Source organism: Onychomys torridus, chromosome 8 (assembly GCF_903995425.1).
Source record: "Onychomys torridus chromosome 8, mOncTor1.1, whole genome shotgun sequence".
NCBI lineage: Eukaryota > Metazoa > Chordata > Mammalia > Rodentia > Cricetidae > Onychomys > Onychomys torridus.
The window spans coordinates 29,277,386-29,296,203 of NC_050450.1; the positions used below are offsets into that span (position 1 = coordinate 29,277,386).

Below are 18,818 nucleotides of genomic sequence, written 5' to 3' on the forward strand. Positions count from 1 at the left end.
GTCCTGTCCTATTAGCATATCCTCGAATGCAAAGCCCTGGGTACACAATGTGATTGTCTCCAAAAGAATGAGAAAATGGCAGTCCACAGGCTTACATTTTGCACCATGTGAAATGCAACAATTATGGAGGTGGAGAGATGGCTCAAGGGTTAAGTGCACTGGTTGCTCTTGCAGAGGACCCAGGTTCTATTCCCAGTACCTACATGGTGCCTCACAAATCTTTAACTTCAGTTCCAGAGGACCAGATGCCCTTATCTGGCAGCAGGCATCCATAAAGTGCACTTATATAGGTAAAAACATAGCCTCCCCCCCTTTTTAAAGAAATCAGAAAATACATCAATATGAAGAAAACCCCCAAATTCTCAATTTCATTTTTTAGTTTTTGCTATGTAACACAGGCTGGCCTTGAACTCCCAGTAATCCTTCTGCCTTGGCCTCCTAATACTGGGAATCCAGGAATGTACCATCTTGCCCAACTAGCAGGCTTTTATCTATCTATCTATCCATCCATCCATCCATCCATCCATCCATTTATTTATGGTTTTTCGAGACAGGATTTCTCTGTGTAGTTCTGGTGCCTGTCCTGGATCTCGCTCTGTAGACCAGGCTGGCCTCGAACTCACAGAGATCCACCCTCGATCTGCCTCCCAAGTGCTGGGACTAAAGGCATGCGGTATCACCGCCTGGCTGGCTTTATTTTTTATATTCCATTTCAGTGCATCAGGCCAAGGTTAAAATGGTATCATAAATTACGCAGTAAATTCCAAAACATAATGCAGTCTGGGGATTGCTGCTGTAACCAAAACCAAGATCCACTCTATTCCCCAAAATCTAGGTAAACTTTAAAAAGTGAAGACAGTGTTGAGGCTAAGATCATCTGAAAATGACTGTCCAGAGGAGGCACTGAGACACTGCACAACCTTCTGGTAGCACATCCTAAGTGGAAAATGTAACCAGATTATGGAGTTGATTCTCATTCAGTTGGTACAAGAAGCTACTTCTAGATCTCAACTGTTACCCTATACCACACTGTATGCTGATTATTACATATCAGATACTGCAAGTATGTAACGTAAAAACTAAAACAAAGGAATAATTACATTTTCATGAGACAAAGTCTCACTATGTAGCCCTGGCTGGCCTGATACTTGCTATTTAGACCAAACTGGCCTCCAAGGCAGAGATCTACCTGCTTCTTATGGGATAAATGATATGTACCATCATGCCTAGCAGTAATTACAATTAAAAAGAAGCAAAATGAAAGAAAGAGAAACCAATTCTGAGAAGACAGTTAAAGAGCATGGTTGACCCAGCGGGGACCACACCCATGGTGTACAAGGGCAGCAGATTGGACTCCGTATTTAAAAAAAAAAAAAAAAAAAAAAAGATGCTAGAGGTGGGGGTGGATATAGGAGCTAGGGCGTAGGGGTGAATAGGATCAAAATACACTGTCTGAAATTCTCAAAGAATTAAAATTGTATATATTTTTTACATAAAAAAGAAACCAAAGTGTTACATGCCAGCAGTATTTATTATTATTCATAAGTGATCAAAAGACATACAAGGCTCATTATTATAACCACATGTATGAAATTCACTTGGTGACAGAGTGAAAGACACAGATATGTATTTATATTAAAAAATACACACACACACACACACACACACACACACACACACGCACTCTCTGTGTTTGTTCGCCACATGGTGCTATGAAGGTGGGGTGTCAAGCTATACAAGTTCTCATGTACATAACACATGGAAGAATCAAGCATAAAAACCATACTCAAAGTTGCAAAAATAAAGTTTTCTTTTCTTCAAGCATTTTGATCTGGGCTCAAGCAAAGCAAATGATGAATACCGATGATTTCTATAGGAGTCTACACACACTGAAACTATCAATATACAAAAGTCAACAAACAAAACAAAACAAAAAAGGGAGCTATAGGAATGGACAATGCATCTCACCCAAAGTCAACAGTCTGCTTTATCCCAGCTCTCGGACATTAAGAATCATAATTCACATGACTTGAACAGCAAGGTAATCGAGAACAAAACAATCCGCAGAAAGCCATGCCTGCAAACCAGGCATCGCTGCCCTCAGTCTGTCCGACGTTCCCCTAGTGCAACAGCATCATTCACCTGAAGGATCATGAGTCACAATTAAGCAGTACTCATACAAAACTATTTCCTTTATTCTTGAAAAAGTGCCACATACTATCCTTTTCATTTAAAAAACTACACAACACATAAACTAATGGAAGACGGTCTGTCTCCATCTCTTGTCGATGAGGAAAGGCCAGAGCGATTCTTTGATTCCAATCCGAAATGGTGTCCGCTGGCCAATGCCCAAAGTCTCCAATTTGGAGCAGTCGAGCTGAGCATTTTTGGGGCGTTGTGCTCCTATGACAGGGCTGTCAGTAATCTTTAAAGAAAAAAACAAAAACAAATCATGTGTAAAGGAAGTAACATGTTGAGACTTGATAACTCTATTTCAGCTTTCCTTTAGGCAAAAAAAAATCTCTTTTTAGAGCTAGAAAAATAAACATGCTGCCATCTAGACAATACTTTAAAAAAAAAAAAAAGATCAGCCAGGTAGTGGTGGTACAGGCATCTTTAATCCCAGCACTCAGGACCCAGAGGTAGATGGAACTCTGCGAGTTCAAGGCCAATCCTTGAAAAACTAAAACTAAATAAATTCTGTGTGGGTAGGTGAGAGAGAAAGAGGTAGGGAAGGAGTATATGCTCTTGTAGAGGTCAGAATACAGACAATGGGAATCAGTTCTCTCCTGTCATGTGGATGGACTCAGGTTGTCTGGCTTTACAGCAAGTACCCTCCTCCTCCTTCCACACCCGCCTCCTCCATACTTCTCTATAAACTTCAATACTCTTGACTACTTGAGGGATAATTTACCACCAGATACTCTCAAGATCCAAACCAAGTTCACTTTGATTAGTTACCCCAAACAGGAAAATGTTATCAATAACATACAGCAGCCTTAGGAAGTCAGGAGGGAGGTGTCAATCAGGAGACTTACAGGTCTTAAGTGACTGCTCGGGAGGTTGAAGGCATCGGCAATCGCGCATGCCATTTCGTACTTGGTCATCTGCTCGTTGCCAGACCAGTGAAAGGTTCCCTTAATGGATGGGTCCTGACATAAAAGGGGGGGGGGGGGGAGTCAATGGTAAGGTTTGACAAGAAATTTAATTTAATTTTAAAGGTGCAAGAATCAAAATGCAAACCTACCTTTTTTGAAAATCTTCTTCAAAATACCTAACATCAAATGTATACAATATTCCAACACTAAAAGCAATTTATAGAAATAACTTTTTGAAATAAAAATACAAATGGTTCTAATTTAGAGATAGTGACTAATTTTAATTGACATTTTAAATTAGTCTAAGTTAAAATAAAAACAATAGTTTTGAGACATGATCTTATACAGCCTACTTCCATACTGTCTGAACCAATCTTCAGCCTCACTCTTGCTGTTGGTTTTAAGGAAAGTTTTGCTCCGTAGCCTTGGCTCAATATACAGACAATGGGCCTAGAATTCATAGGAATCCTCTTGAGCCTGCTGCTTTTACAAATGCTGGTATTACAAGTGTGCACCACCAAGATCAGTTATAAAACCATTTAAAAATGAACCTGAACCTGAAAAGCACAATGACACATGCCAGTAATCCGAGCATTTGGGGAAGATGAGGCAGAAAGAGCCTCGAATGCACAGGCAGCCTGAGCTACACAGGGGTTCAAGGCCACTCTGAGTAACAAAGTGAAGCCATCTCAAGAAACCTAAAGAGATGAACTAATTCAATACTCTTAACATTGCCATGCATGCTATATTAACTTTCAGTCTTGCTTCCTCCCCTGCTTTTACAGATTTTCAAAGTCTCATGATATAGTAGGATTAACTGCATGTGTGTGAACTCAGGTGTGCATGCCACAGTACATGTGTGGAGGTCAAAGGACAACCTGTGGTTAGTACTTGCCTTCCACCTGTTTGAAGAAAGGGTCAGTTTCCCCCAGCACACACCAGTATAATTTTAATATAATACAGAAATGCAGTCAGTCATGCTGTGACCAGCATTATTTTACTCCAAACTAAACTGTTCCCCGTCTTTTTTTAAAGATTTAATTTATTTATTGTGTATACAGTGTTTTGTCTGCATGTGTGCCTGCAGACCAGAAGAGGGCGCCAGATCTCATTACAGATGGTTGTGAGCCACCATGTGGTTGCTGAAATTGAACTCAGGACCTCTGGAACAGCCAGAGCTGAGGACCGAACCCAGGGCCTTGTGCTTGTTAGGCAAGCGCTCTACCACTGAGCTAAATCCCCAACCTGTTCCCCGTCTTCTTATGGACATTCTATTTAATGCCAACTTCACCAAATGCTTAAAATGAATACCCATTCTGGGCTGGATCGATGGCTCAGTAGTTAAAAGAGGATCTGGGTTCAGTTCCCAGGGGATCCAATGGCCTCTGGCTTCCTTGGATACTTGCATGCATGTGGTGTACATAAATTCACGAAAACACACACATGTGTAATAAACTAAAAAAAAAAAAAAAAAAAAAAAAAATTAACTCTCACTGGGTGTAGTTGATGCACTGGGCCTCTACTCCCAGCACTAGAAGGCAGAGACAGGGTGGCTTGCATTCTACAGACCTCACGAATACAGCCACTCCTCGGTAGGAACAGCTTCTGTCTGGTTTCCTGCTTTTAAAAAGCATGTTTACCTTTCAGTCTGTGATAATCTGTGTACACCCATGGAGGTTCAGCACAGGAAAGCAGAACTCTCACTAAGACAGAAGTCAGGCCCCATCCTTCCCAAGACTCACCAGCATCCTCTTCTCTGCCAGCTGCCGGCACACACTGGCTACATCCTTCACATGTGTGGGGAACCTCTGCTGCCAGTGGTCCATGTTTGCGGACTTGTTGCTGAACTGTACCTTATCGAACATGACAGTCACCGCACTTTCCTCAAGCTTCTCAACTTCCCCATACAGAACAGGAATTCTCAAGACAGCAGCCCCTAGGGGACAATGCGCACAGGTACTTTATGGCTGCCTCTTCCCCAAGTTTGGATATAAAGAGAAGTTGTGTGGATTTAAACAATAGCAAAGTGGAAACCTTGCCTTTTAATAAAAATATACCAGAATGGGCTGTAGCTCATAACTGAACTCAAAGGTGGCCATGATTGTTTTAAATATCTACTGTCACATACAGAATTCTTATCTAATTGGTCATTACACCCATTAAAAACAGAGCCTATCTGGACAACCAAATGCAAAGACTACTCCTGACTGGAGGTCAAGCGAAAGACAACAGCACTAAAGAACAATTTTGGGACAAGTGAGAAACCATCTACACAGGCTCTGTGTACGATAGCAGGAATACATCAGTGTAAGGTTTTCTCCGGACTGGTCAACACCCTGTGATTATGTAAATAACACTCTACTCCCTAGAAGATACACAACCAAGTGTTTGATTAATTAATCATCACTGGATCTGGCCAAGTATACACACACAAAAGTACCAATCAAAAACTGATCAATCTGGGGGGCGGGGAGGTAGGGTTGAGTGGTCACTTACGACCATGGCTGAAGAAGTGTTCAATGTTAGATTTTATACTGGTACCTGGTGAGGGGTTGATACTTTTAGATTATTAGCACTTTTAACAAAGTAGACATGTATTTTCTTTTATAATTACTGAGCAAGTAAAGACAGGTCTTGCTGTGGTTTGAATGTTGTACCCACTCCAAAATTATATATTCAAATTTAATTCCTAGTCCAACAGAGTGCATGTGAGTGCATGTGCGTGTGTGTGGTTGGTTTGGGAGAGATGCATTGGGAAGATGTTTAGGTCATGAAGACACCACTCTGAAAGAGCTTAATGGGAAGCTGTCCAGTTTGGTTGAGGACAAACAGAAAGGAGGCCTCTACCACAGGCTAGCTCTTGGATGTTACACTTCCCAACCTCCAGAACTGTGAGAAGTAAATTCCAGTTCTTTATAAGCGATCCATTCTGTGTACTGTAGCAGCAACATGAAGCAGAGCAAGAAGGGAGATTGATGTTAGGGAGACTTTTGCATGGTTGACTTATATATATTTATTTTATTTACTTTATGTATTTTCTTTGTCTGGTGGTGCTAGAGATTTAACCTTGGGCATCATGCATGCTTAGCAAGCATTCTATCACTGATACAGAATAACTTAGAACATTAAAAAAATAAAAACAAACAAACACAAAACCCCAACAAATTAAATGTCTGTAAATGAGGGCATTACAAGCTGGTGGCTATTTTCAGGGGCACACTACAACCTAAGGCATCAGTTCCCACAGGGATCATTATGTTGAGCATGGTGCTAAACAGACAGAAATGAAGTTGAGCAAGATGCTCCCACAGACAGGAAGAAGTCTCCTCCGAACTGGCACCACATATAAATGAGATACAAAGACGTGGGAAGAAAGTCAGATTATGGATCAAAACGCAAACACTTGAAAAATATCTCTCTTAAGAAACCACATTTTATTTTGTCTTCCTGAGGAATCAGCACACAGGAGAGATTTTATACTCCCGTTACATTTTCTTTTAATTTATTTTTCAAGAGGTTATTTTTATGTATGTACTCATAAATGCTCATGGTAAAAAAAAGAAAAAGATCATGGTATATAGGATGCCTCAAAAATTTTATTACATTTATTTCTGTGGAGGTGGGAGTGGGGGAAGGGGCGCACAAGTGTGAGGGTCAGAGGACAACTTAGAGGAGTGGATCTCTGTCCACAATGTAGGTCTCAGGAATTGAACACATCAGTTGGTGGCAAGCACTTTTACCTACCAAGGTATCTTACCAGTCCATACTCTAATTTCTAGTCATCTACAGTCCCCATGTCCCCTCTTCTTTCCTTTTTTAACTGTAAGAAGGGAGGATAGAACCTCGCTGACCCAGCTTCCAAGTGCCAGGAGTTCAGGCATGTAACACACACACACACACACACACACACACACACACACACACACACACACACGGTCTCGCTATTCTGGATATTTTTATAAATTAAGAATATGTTCTTCATAAACAACACAACAGTCTTCAAAAATGATCAGGAGCCAAAGATACTGGACCTTACCTAGATTATTCTCCAGGACTGCCTTTTCTCCATCTAATTTTGTTTTGCCATAAAGATTCAGGGGACTTGGTATATCTTCTTCTGTGTAAGGGGGATTTGTGCCATCAAACACATAATCTGAGCTAATGTAGATGAGAAATGCTCCAATCGCAGCTACAAAAAGAAAAGATAAGTCTATTTCATTACTTTTGCTTGGAATGTTTTGTTTGTGGTTTTTGTTCTTTTTTTTTTTCCTTATACAAAAACACATGTAAGAGAGCTATAAAACTTTCAACTTAGAAACCCCAGTGAAACTGGGCGTGGTGGTGGTAACCCCTTTAATCCCAGCACTCTGGAGGCAGTGCAGACATTTCTTTTGAGGCCAGCATGGTCTACAAAGCGAGTTCCAGAACAGCCTGGGTAACAGAGAAACTCTGTCACAAAAACAAAACAAACAAAAACACAGAGAGGTTGGGGAAATGGCTTAGCAGCTAAGAATACTGGTTGTATGCCGGGCAGTGGTAGCGCACACCTTTAATCCAGCACTTGGGAGGCAGAGCCAGGTGGATCTTTGTGAGTTTGAGGCCAGCCTGGTCTACAGCGCAAGATCCAGGACAGGAACCAAACTACACAGAGAAACCCTGTCTCGAAAAACCAAAAACACTGGCTGCTCTTGTAGAGGATCTGGGTTTGGTTCCCAGCACCCACATGGAACTCCAGTTCCAGGGGTCTGAAGGTGGGACACATATGGCACACAGACATACATGCAGACAAAACATTCACAAACATAAAATAGGCATGTCTTAAAAAATCCAGTGACGATGTACCATTACCTGCCTCTTTTGCTAAATTCTCAGAGGCACCCACATTCAGCTGGGAAGCAGCATCTGGCTGACTCTCAACAACATCTGGTCTTCTCTCTGCGGCACAATGTACTATGACATGAGGCTGAAAGATAAACATTGAGTTTTAACTCAAAATGGAAAGCAACACAGAACTATGGCTTCCTTAGAGTAACTTCAGAGAAAGAAAAGGTTCTTGGGCCAAAATTCCTTCAATTAATAATAAATCATTTAATTTTTAATAGCTTTCTCATATTTCCTTATTCTTCCTCAAAAAAATGAAACAAAACAACGCACACACACACACACACACACACACACACACACACGGGCTGCAAAAGAATAGAACAATTTATTTTGTTGGATTTGGTTTTTTGGGTTGTTTTGGGCAGTGCTAGGGATCCCAGAACCCTGCACACTTTGCACACACATCACACACTAGGCAGGTATGTAACCCCAAGCTACATCCCTAGCCAAGGTAAGAAACAACTTAGTAATCCTTAGACAAAAATGCAGAAAAAGGGCTGGAAAGATGGCTCAGTGGTTAAGAGCACCGGCTGCTCTTCCACAGGTCCTGAGTTCAATTCCCAGCAACTACACGATGGCTCACAACCATCTATAAGAGGATATGATGCCCTCCTCTGGCGTGCAGAACACTCATACATAAAATATAAAAAAATTCTTTAAAAAAAAAAAGATTATTTTTAAAAATGCAGAAAAAACGATTAGTAACTATCTCTGTAATCAAAATAAGACTGCTATCCCAATGTGGTAGAAAAGGAAGGGTTGTCACATACATGAATATGACTTATTTACTTATCAGACCCCAGGTCTCACCACACACACTAAGTGCTCTGCCACTCCAGCCCTAGCATTTAATGACTTCATGACAAAAGGCAAGTAGTATCAGTTGCAAGTGAAATGTTTAAGTTCAAGACTTTCGATCAGTCATTTAACCAGAATCAACTATCTACAGAACCTGTGTATCCATCTGACCAGAAATGCAGTAAGCCATCATGTTCTAGTTAGTTTCCTACTACTATAGACCAAAAATACTTGGTGGGGGGGGAGGGGGAAGGGTTTTATTCCATTTATACACCAAAGTACATCAGTGAAGGGAGCTGCAGCAGGAAGTGAGACAGAGGCCAGGTGCACTGCTTACTGGCTTGCAATCGTTGGTATATTCAGCCTGTGTTTTTATACAACCAAGGCCCACTCACATCAGTCATATTAGTTTAAAAACAGAAAACAAACTAAAGGGCCCCAGATACACCACACAAAGTGACGCAGGAGATCATCTACAGAGAGAAGGCTTTTTTAATGCAAAAGGATTAAATAGAGCAAGAACCAAGATTGGTGTTAACAGTCAGTGTGCTGGGGGCTGGAACCCACACGACGGCTAACTACCATTTCTAACTCCAGTTTCACCAGGCAGACTCTCCCTTTTCTGCCCTCTGCAGGCACCACACACACGCACTGCACAGACATACATGCACGCAAACACCCATATGTGAAATATTACTTCACACTATGTGATGAATTAATAACGAAGCTGGTTGGCAAGAAGCTGGTTGGCAAATAGCTGGACAGGCAGAGGGTAGGCAGACAAAAAGACTTGCAGACAAGGAGAGCACAAAGAAGGGTGAGCCCCAGAATCACGAAAGGAGGAGAAAAGGAGATGAACCTGCTTTACTGAGAAAAGGTACCAAGCTATGTGGCAGGGTGTAGGCAAGAAATATGGGTTAATTTAAAATGTATGAGCTAGCTAGTAACAAGCCGGGAGCTATCGGCTGAGCAGTTATAATAAGTCTCTGTGTGGTTATTTGGGAGTGACTGCCAGGACACAGAAAAACTCTGCCTATATCCACACACAGAAAACAGATAAAAATAATCTTAAAATGAGAAAGAGTGAGAGACAATGAGTTCCCACACACCCAATTTCCTCTACAACTGCTCCAGGAGGCATAATCTAAGAACTGTTTTTAAGCTTAAATGCTCAGACTCTGGATGCTTCAAATGCAGCATCCTGAGCCCATCACAGACTTCATATAGTACACTCTTTGGGCATGCAGCCTAAAATTGGGTTTCCTTGGTATTTCTGGTATCCAAGCTCTTGGAGCCAGACCTTTAGAAAGAACCAAAGCTAAAATTAGATAAGGAGAAAGAACAGCATCTCTATTTCCCTCTAACTTTTCTTAGATCACAACAAACAGGTTACTGAAATCCCCGACTGTACTTTCTTGGCTCTAAAGCAAAAATAATAAGTTTTTTCCCCCCAGTTCCCAGATAACACCCAAACATTTATAAGGCAATATTATTAGGAAAACACTGCATAAATACAAGCTGTGCCACTCTACAAGGCCGTACCGGACAGGGAGGAGGATCTGGCTCTGGGGTAGAGTACCTGCCCAGCATGCTGGGAACCCTGGCTCCCACACCTGCACCACCACAAGTTAAAAAAAAAAAAAAAAAAAAAGTGTGAGCTGTGTTGTTGCTGCTCAACAGGTTACAGTTTCAAGCACAACTTCCAGTCAGCATGCACACTTTCTGTATAATCCAGAGAACTCTTAGTAAAATGCATATACAACTTCAATATACAAAGTCATACCTGAAAATCATGAATGAGGTGATGAACTGCTTCAGAATCCAACAGGTTCACTTGTTCAAATTTTGGTCTTGCTCTTCGAAAGCCACAGCCAATGGTGTGCCAGTTACTTTGCTGAAATTCTTTGTAAACTGCTCTGCCAAGAAGCCCCGTGGCACCGGTAACTAGAACACGCCGGCTAGGGATATTTACTTCCTCCTAGAAGTAGAAAGGGTAGCCATAGTTTGAAAACAATTCTCTTAAAGAAATGAGGTGCTGGGCTGGAGAGATGGCTCAGAGGGTAAAAGCACTGGCTGCTCTTCCAAAGATCCTGAGTTCAATTCCCAGCAACCGCATGGTGGCTAACAGCCATCTGTAATGAGATCTGGTGCCCTCTTCTGGCCTGCAGGGACACACACACGCAGTCAGAAGACTGTATACATAAAAATAAAAAAAATAAAAAAAAGTGCCATTATTGTGTACCAAATACATACCTGAATAAGTATTTTTTAAATTAATGACACATACCTAAAAAGTCAGTTTTAAAGCTAGATTAATTGCCAGGTGGTGGTGGTGCCTTTAATCCCAGCACTCGGGAGGCAGAGCCAGGCGGATCTCTGTGAGTTCCAGGAAAGGCGCAAAGCTACACAGAGAAACTCTGTCTCGACACGCTGCCCCCGCCTCCACCAAAAAAAAAAGCTAGATCAATCAAACTGCATCAACAACTGTATGAGTTAATGAGTTTGGTTTTTAATTATTTTATGTGTATGAGTGTTTTGCCTGCATGCATGCTTGGGGAGTTCAGAAGAGGGTATAAAATCTCCCGGAACTTGAGCACAGGCAGTGGGCTAACAGGTAGATGCTGGAAACTGAGCCTGGGGCTTTGCAAATCAACAAAGTACTCTAAGCCATAGAGCTATCTTTCCAGTCCCCAGTTGGTAAGTTTTAATAATCAGTCCCTTTGGGACTGGAGAGGTGGCTTAGTGGTTAAGAACACATACTGCTTTTGCAGAAGATAGACACTGAGTGGCTTACAACTACCTATAACTCAAGCTCCAGATCTGGCCTCTGAGAGCAACTGCATTCCCGTAAGTAGACCCTCTCTCTCTCTTTCTACTAAAATAAAAAATAAGAGGCAGGAGAGATGGCTCTGTGGTTAAGAACACTGGGTGCTCTTCTTGATTCCCAGAACCCACATGGCAGCTAAAAACTATCTGTAACTTGATGGCCTCTTCTGGCCTCTGTGGCACCAGGCATGCATGTGGTGCACAGACATACACACAGATGAAACACTCATGAATGTACAATAAGTTTAATTTTTTAATGAATAAGTTAAAATTAAAATCTTCCAAACTAGTAAAAAAAAAAAAAAAAGAGCCAAAGGAAAATTAAAGGAACAAAGTATTAATAATCAAGAAAAAGAACCTAAGATAAATCACAAGTAACTTCCCCATTTGATTTAGATTTCATATATTAATGGCAGTTATTTTGCTTTTATGACTGATGAAGTGATCCTGTCACCTTGACGAGCAGTCAACAAAATTCCACCTCTTCAAAGACATTATGAAAACGCAAAGACTCAGATGACATGTCTTATTTTGGTGGGTTTGAAATCGGTCAGCATTTCAAGAGTTTATTTGGAATAAAATTGATTTGACCCTTAAAACATATATTCTAAATTTGAGCAAACGTATGTCCCTCAGTCAGTACTAAATTTACTTACACAGAATCCTTACAGATACAGATAGTAAAGAAAATTTTAAATTGATCTGCGTTGCTACTGAGAAAAATATTCGTGTTCCCATAAATTTTAAAAAGCTTAAGAAATAATTTAAATTCTGTATGTTCAAGGCAAAGTTCCAAAAATCAAGCAACATTTTCCTGCCAAATTCTCAAGTAAAGCCAACTTTTCCTTTTTTAAAAATAGTATTTTAAGCTGGCATGGTGTCACACACCTGTAAGCCCAGTATGAGCTCCACAGCTGGAAATTTCATTAAGTTTATCATGAGGACCTATTTCTGTTAAAGTCACCAAATTCTCAGCTGGCAAAAAACCTTTTACAAAAGCACTAGCCAAAGACATTTTGAGCCCTAATTTTAGGTAAATGATTTAGTAAGTATACATACATTACTTAAGAACACCAAACCAGGTGTTTCTAACATGTATGGAAGCTGAAGTCAAGAGGCTGGTGGGCGAGGATCAGGAAGGCAGCACACAAAAACATCGAGGCTTTTCACTCAACCGACTTCAAAACATTCTTTTAGGAGTTAAAGAAATTTCATGTGGCAGCTGTAACACCACTCGGCTCTAAGCCAGGAAATTTATGAAAATGAAGACACAAGCTGGCAAAATATTTTCTTTGAACTTTGTCAAGAAAACAACTGTAAAACAGGTATGGTGGGGGCTGGGGATTTAGCTCAGTGGTAGAGCACCTGCCTAGCAAGCACAAGGCCCTGGGTTTGTTTGGTCCTCAGCTCTGAAAAACAAAAAGAAAAACAAACAAACAAACAAACAAACAAACAAAACAGGTGTGGTGATAATCTCTAATCCCAGCACCCAGGGGACAGAAGCAGGAGACTATCTGCCAACTAAGAACAGTCTGGTCTACAGAGGGAACTCCAGGCCATTAAGGACCACATAGCAAGACCCTGACTCAAGAACCACATTTGTGTACACACACACACACACACACACACACACACACACACACACACATCTCTGAAATGAAAGGGGTCAAAACATGTCAAGTCTAGTAGATCCAGAAAACACTAACATGTAATAAATACCATGAAGATGCCCGGGGAAACACCACATAAGAAAACCCATGGGGCTGGAGGAGGCCCAGAGGTTAAGAGCACTGACTACTCCTCTGGGGGACCCTGATTTGATTTCACATGGGGGCTAACAACCATCTGTAACTCTAGTTCCTGGGACACTAGCACCCTCTCTGGAGGTCCAAGAGTACTGCATGCATGTGGTGAGAAAGCATATATGCAGGCAAAACACCATACACATAAAATAAAAATAAATCTAAAAAAAAAATGTTGCTCTTGCAGAGAATCAGAACTGGGTTCTTAGCATCCACACTGGGCAGCTTGTACCTCCTGTACCTCCTGCTCTAGTGGAATGGACACCCTCTTTTGGTCTCAGTAGGTATTGGACACACAGGGTACACATCTATACACTTAGCACACACACACACAAATGTTTTAAAAAGAAAACTGGGTTTTAAAAAGAAACATGTGTGGTGTGCTCCTGTAATCTAGTACTAGTAACTAGAAAGTCATTAACTAGAAAGTAGCCAGGTGGTGGTGGCGGCGCACACTTTTAATCCCAGCACTCGGGAGGCAGAGACAGGTGTACTCTCTGTGAGTTCGAGGCCAGCCTGGTCTATAAAGCCAGTTCCAGGGCAGGCTCCAAAGCTACACAGAGAAACCCTGTCTCCAAAAACCAAAAACCAAAAAAAGAAAAGGAAAAGAAAAGATGTCCAGACTGCTTAAGTAGGAAAGGAATTCAGATGGGACTAGCCCAACTGGCTGTCTCCCTCCCCATTAAACCCACAGGCAGTATTCTTAACGGGAACTCAATAAGGGTTGCTTCTCTAGCATTAACTAAGCCAACCCTCAGAGTGACCAGAGTAAATGTCAATCGTACAGGCTGAGGCAGCAACAACTGCCTGCAAAGCACAGCTGTCTGTACTGTTCTGTTGCTGTTTTGCTTTGAGACAGGGTCTCACTATGCAGCCTGGCTTACCTGGAAATCCTCCAACCTCAGCTTTCAGAGTGCTGGGCTTAAAGCATAAGCCACCATGCCCAGCTACTGTACGGTTGTTTCTTTTTAAATGGAAAACATTGCTGGGTGTAGTAGCACCATTAATCTCAGTCCACCAGAGGTGGAGGCAGAGGCAGAGCCAGGCAGATCTCCATTGGTTCAAGGCCAGTCATGAATACAGAGACACTGTTTCAAAAACAAAACAAAACATGAAAAGCCACCTATATATCCCACCATGCTGAAAAGCAATCACATCTACCCATCACTACTAATTTCCTGAGTGCCAAGATTATAGGCATTCTAGTCAGTTACACCCAGCATACCACTTTCCACTTTCTAGTTTGCTTTTAACACATTAAGCTTACATGTGTACATACGGTCACATACTGTCAACAGTCTGGAACTGTAAATAAATCTGAAAGTTGGCTAAGCCCCAGTCATTTGGAGACAATACTGAATGTACCGTCACCCAAATATAAAAATTTTGCATTAACAGCTGGTGGCCCCTGTCTTTAATCCCAGCACTCTTGGGATGTACAGGCAGGGGAATTTCTGTTGAGCCCAAGGTCAGCCCAGTCTACATAGTGAGTTTCAGGATGGTAGGGTTAAACAGACAGAACCTGTTCTAGTTAGAGTAACTATTTCTGTGAGAAAAAATAACCAAAGCAAGCTGAGGAGGAAGGAGTTTACTTGCCTTACATTCTCACATCACTGCTCATCACTGGAGAAAGTCAGGTTCCTGGGGGGGGGGGGGGGGGGTAGGAGCCCACACAGGCTATGGAGAAGTGTTGCCTACTGGCTTGCTCCTCATGGCTGGCCTGCTTAGCCTGATTTCTAATACAACTCAGGACCACCTGCCTAGGGAAGGTCCTACCCATAATGGGCTGGTCCCTCTCACATCAATCACTAATTAAGAAAATGCCACGGGCGTTGGTAGCTCTTGCCAAAGCTACATAGAGAAACCCTGTCTCGGAAAAACAAACAAACAAACAAAAAAACCGAACAAAAGCCCTACAGGCTTGCCTGAAGCCCAATCTTATGGAGTCATTTTCTCATTGAGGCACCCTCTGCAGTGACTCTAGCTTGTATCAAATTGACATAAAATTAGCCAGCAAAGACCCTGTCTCAAATAAATATTTTTTGGCATTAACAAAACTGACCACCTCCTATCCTTTCTTCTATTTACAAGACAAATTGGTTTGGGAATTAACAGTCTTATCAACTGTGCTGGATACATTCTGTAGGTCAGCGAATGCTAAGGGGCTGGAAACCGAAGGGTGGGTCGGATTTGGGAAGAGGCAGGGCAAGTTTACCAGACACTCCCAAATCTCAGTAGTCTTAACAAGCAAGGGTTGAAACCCTAGGGGGCCAAGGGCCAAACAGATCTGTATTGGAATTCCTGCTCAAACCTTACTAACTAAACTCGAGTGACCCTTTATGCCTGTTTTCTCCCCCGTGAGACTGAACGTTAACAGTAATCGCCTACTGGGAAATACTAACATCCACACAAGTGCCCGAAGTAATGTGCCCCGTGCAAACTCTGAATTCACCACGGTGACAGCCCCCAACGCCGTCATTTACGAAAAGCCACCCTCCCTTCTCCTTAAAGACCCAGGAACACAGAACAAAGATGATGAATCCAGAACTCAAATGGAAACGAGCCCTGCGCGGCGGCTGGGGGGCCTCCACCTCCCCGCTTCCTGGCTGCAGCGGCGTCCGGGAACCCTGCGGCGAGCGAGGTAAACAAACTCAGAGGCGCCACCCAGGGCTCCACGCCCCACACCTCACCTCCACCAGCCGGCAGCTGCCGGGAACGAAGTGGATAGAGAGCTCTTTCTCCCGGCCCACCATGCCAGCCGTCTTCGCGCCGCCGCAGTCGCGACCGCAGCCTCCTCCTGCGCAGCACAGCCGGGGGCCACAGCGCCCGCGCCCTTGGCCCTCCTCCCCTAGGCCCTGGCTGACCCGGGCCACCGCTTCCGGCTTCCGCCGCCATGGCTGCGGCTGTTGATTGGCCGCCTCCCGCCACGCATTCAAAAAGGGGCGGGACCTCAAGGGACGCTCTCAGCCCACGTGCCAGTTCTTAAAGAGATAGAGCACAGGCTAGCGATGCCGAGCAATGACTGCAGGCTTCCTTGGGTTTGAGGGAATGATGTTTTTTTAATCACTCTGTCTGCTTCTTCCTTCCTAGTGAAAGGTGTAAAGAATCGAGTGGCCTAGAGTTCTAGGTATGCAGACTGCGAAATGCCTAAAGAGTCAACTGTGCATGTATTATATAAAATAGATTCCAACTTCTGTAACGTTAGGCGAGGCAACAGCTAAGGGTGTTCCCATCAACACAGCGATAAAGCTGGTTTTGGTTGGTTTTAGGCAGTCTCACGCTCAGGGAATGATCTTGAACTTCTGATCTTCCAGCTTCCCCTCCTAAGAGCAGAGCTCACTGGAGTGGACGACCAACCCAGGCAAGGTGTGGTTGGTCGTTTGTTCTAAGGCAAGGAGAAAGAATAAAAATAGGTGCTGTCCTCTGAGTCATTAACATCTCTGGAACCTTATGTTTTTCTGGAATGCTAAAAATAATTGCTGGGAAGTTTTTTAAAAGTTTAATTATTTTTAGCTAATTAAAAATAAAAAGGTGTGGGAGAGAATATTATCTGGGTACTTTTTAAAAGGCAGATTCTTCGTTTTTTTTTTTTCTAAGAATTACAGAACGAGAAACTGAACTGTTAACAAGCCCAGTCTACTTTCAAGTAGATTTAACAGGTGTCCTGAATGCCCTAAGTGGACGGTCGCTTAGGGGACGCTGCCAGGGGCTGCTCTAGCCAAGTCTTGCAGGAGCTGCAAAAACTTAAAATAGAGCCAAGGAAGGGCGCAAAGCCGGGCACTCTTCCAAACCTGTGTGGCTGTTTAAAAGTTAATGAGGAACAACGGCCCCTAGTGTCTGACTCAGCGTTCAACTCCAAAGTATAGCGCTAGCCAAGCCTGTGAAACTTACACTGAAAAAGCCCGCACCCAGGAAAGGACTGGCCCACTTTCTACCTACCCAGCAGTCTGCTCTCTTCCAGACACCCACGACAAGATTTTTCAAAACTGGCCCCAAAACGTGACCACTGCCTGGATTTCCCCCAAAGGCCTTATTTTCATAATTCTGGTTTATTTTTAAACTAACGATTAAGCTGCCCTTTAGGAAAAGTTTTTGTCAGCTTCCTCCCCATGACACTAAAGGATTTATTCCTTACGTACGTAATTCTTTGTAAGAGAAAACAAAGACAGCCTGAGGCCCGCCACTTTTCCTTTTTTTTTTTTTTCCTAATCCAGGCAAAGGCTTAAGAAAGCCTTTACTAAAAGAAAGGGCTACCTAACACTAAATTACAAGAATAATCAGAAAAAGTCCGAAGGAGAGGACAGGTTTAAGATCCCTCATCCTCCTTAAAAGTGAGAATGTTTCAAGTTTCTAGTTGGAGTGTGTGAAGGAGTCTCTTCCTAAGGGAGATTATAAAATGTACTCAATAGGAAGATTCAAGCATTTCTGCAGTTAGCGGTTTGATTCCCGGTGCAACCTTGTGAGTGAGTGAAAATGTTTGCTTGCCTACGTTTAAGAATACGGTTTGACACTTGTCGGGCAAAAGTTGGGCATAGCTCTAGGAGCACATATTTAAGTGCACATTTTAGTCATTTTGCTTAATAAGAAGAGGTTCTATGTTTACAGTAAATGTCCGACTTCCGACGAGGGTCACGTCTTAAAGAGTGCAAACTAGAACTGAAAGTCCCATTAGCAGATTCAAGCCCTACAAGAAAAAGCTAGGCATGCACCACGGATTAAATCCTATATTACACAGAACCTGCACCACCGCTGCACTGAATGTGGAGAATGAAACTATCCTTCTGCTTCACATTTTATTTCTGTCGAGCTGAGTTTGATTTCCTGGGTCAGAAAGCCAAGATAGTTTATTCTGTGTCTCAAGCGTACGGTTCTTAAGGAAATAAATGGCACCGGCTAGTATTTTCTTTATACCCATTCTGCTCTGACCAGTCGTTTTGAATCGCTTTTAAGGCGACGCTGAGGCGAGACTGGGTCTTGATTTGCTAGCTCTTACCTGTTCCATGTCCTCCGGCATTTCAGGCATGATTCCAGAACTATTTTGGGGAAACAGCGGCGAGAGGAATCTCGGCGTCTGGCTTCCCTGGCCCGGTCTTTGTTCGCTCCGCCCGTACGGAGCACACGGACGCCAAAAACGTGAGGCGCAGCTCCGCTTGACCTTTTAAATTAGCATTTCCATTCCAATCCAGGAATCTCGTGCAGCTTTTCACCGTGCAGTAAACTGGCAGCTGATTCCTCCTGCTAGTTTCGAAACTACCCAATGAGAAGTTTCATGTTTAACTGCAAGTCAAGCGAGGATCCGTTACCAAAATCCATATGGCAGAACTATTCAAAAGCAAAAACAAACAAAAGCCCTGCAATTTCCACGGTACAACTTTTTGATGTCTCTTGTAGAGAGAATGAGTCAATGGTG

General features: G+C 42.7%; 1 protein-coding gene across 2 annotated transcripts; it reads right to left on the reverse strand.

Moving 5' to 3' along the window:
* Nucleotides 1–1,510: 1,510 nt before the first annotated feature.
* Mat2b (methionine adenosyltransferase 2B) lies at nt 1,511–18,796 on the reverse strand. 2 transcript variants are annotated; one of them, XM_036198030.1, is made up of 7 exons: nt 18,402–18,796; nt 10,564–10,758; nt 7,947–8,061; nt 7,135–7,287; nt 4,841–5,034; nt 3,039–3,152; nt 1,511–2,425 (listed from the first exon to the last, which is right to left on the reverse strand). In XM_036198030.1, the coding sequence occupies exons 1-7, from the start codon at nt 18,429–18,431 to the stop codon at nt 2,255–2,257; spliced, it is 972 nt and encodes a 323-aa protein (XP_036053923.1). In that variant the 5' UTR covers nt 18,432–18,796; the 3' UTR covers nt 1,511–2,254. The 2 variants fall into 2 exon arrangements, with proteins under 2 accessions (XP_036053923.1, XP_036053922.1); XM_036198029.1 differs by lacking the exon at nt 18,402–18,796 and adding an exon at nt 16,099–16,295.
* Nucleotides 18,797–18,818: the final 22 nt, after the last annotated feature.

Coding starts and splice junctions, on each gene's coding strand:
- Mat2b (XM_036198029.1), bottom strand. CDS start 16,161: ATGGTGGGCCGGGAGAAAGAGCTCTCTATCCACTTCGTTCCCGGCAGC. Junction 8,062..10,563: donor ACCTCATTCATGATTTTCAG/GTATGACTTTGT, acceptor TTTATCTTTCAG/CCTCATGTCATAGTACATTG. Junction 3,153..4,840: donor TGGCAGAGAAGAGGATGCTG/GTGAGTCTTGGG, acceptor CTTTTATGTCAG/GACCCATCCATTAAGGGAAC.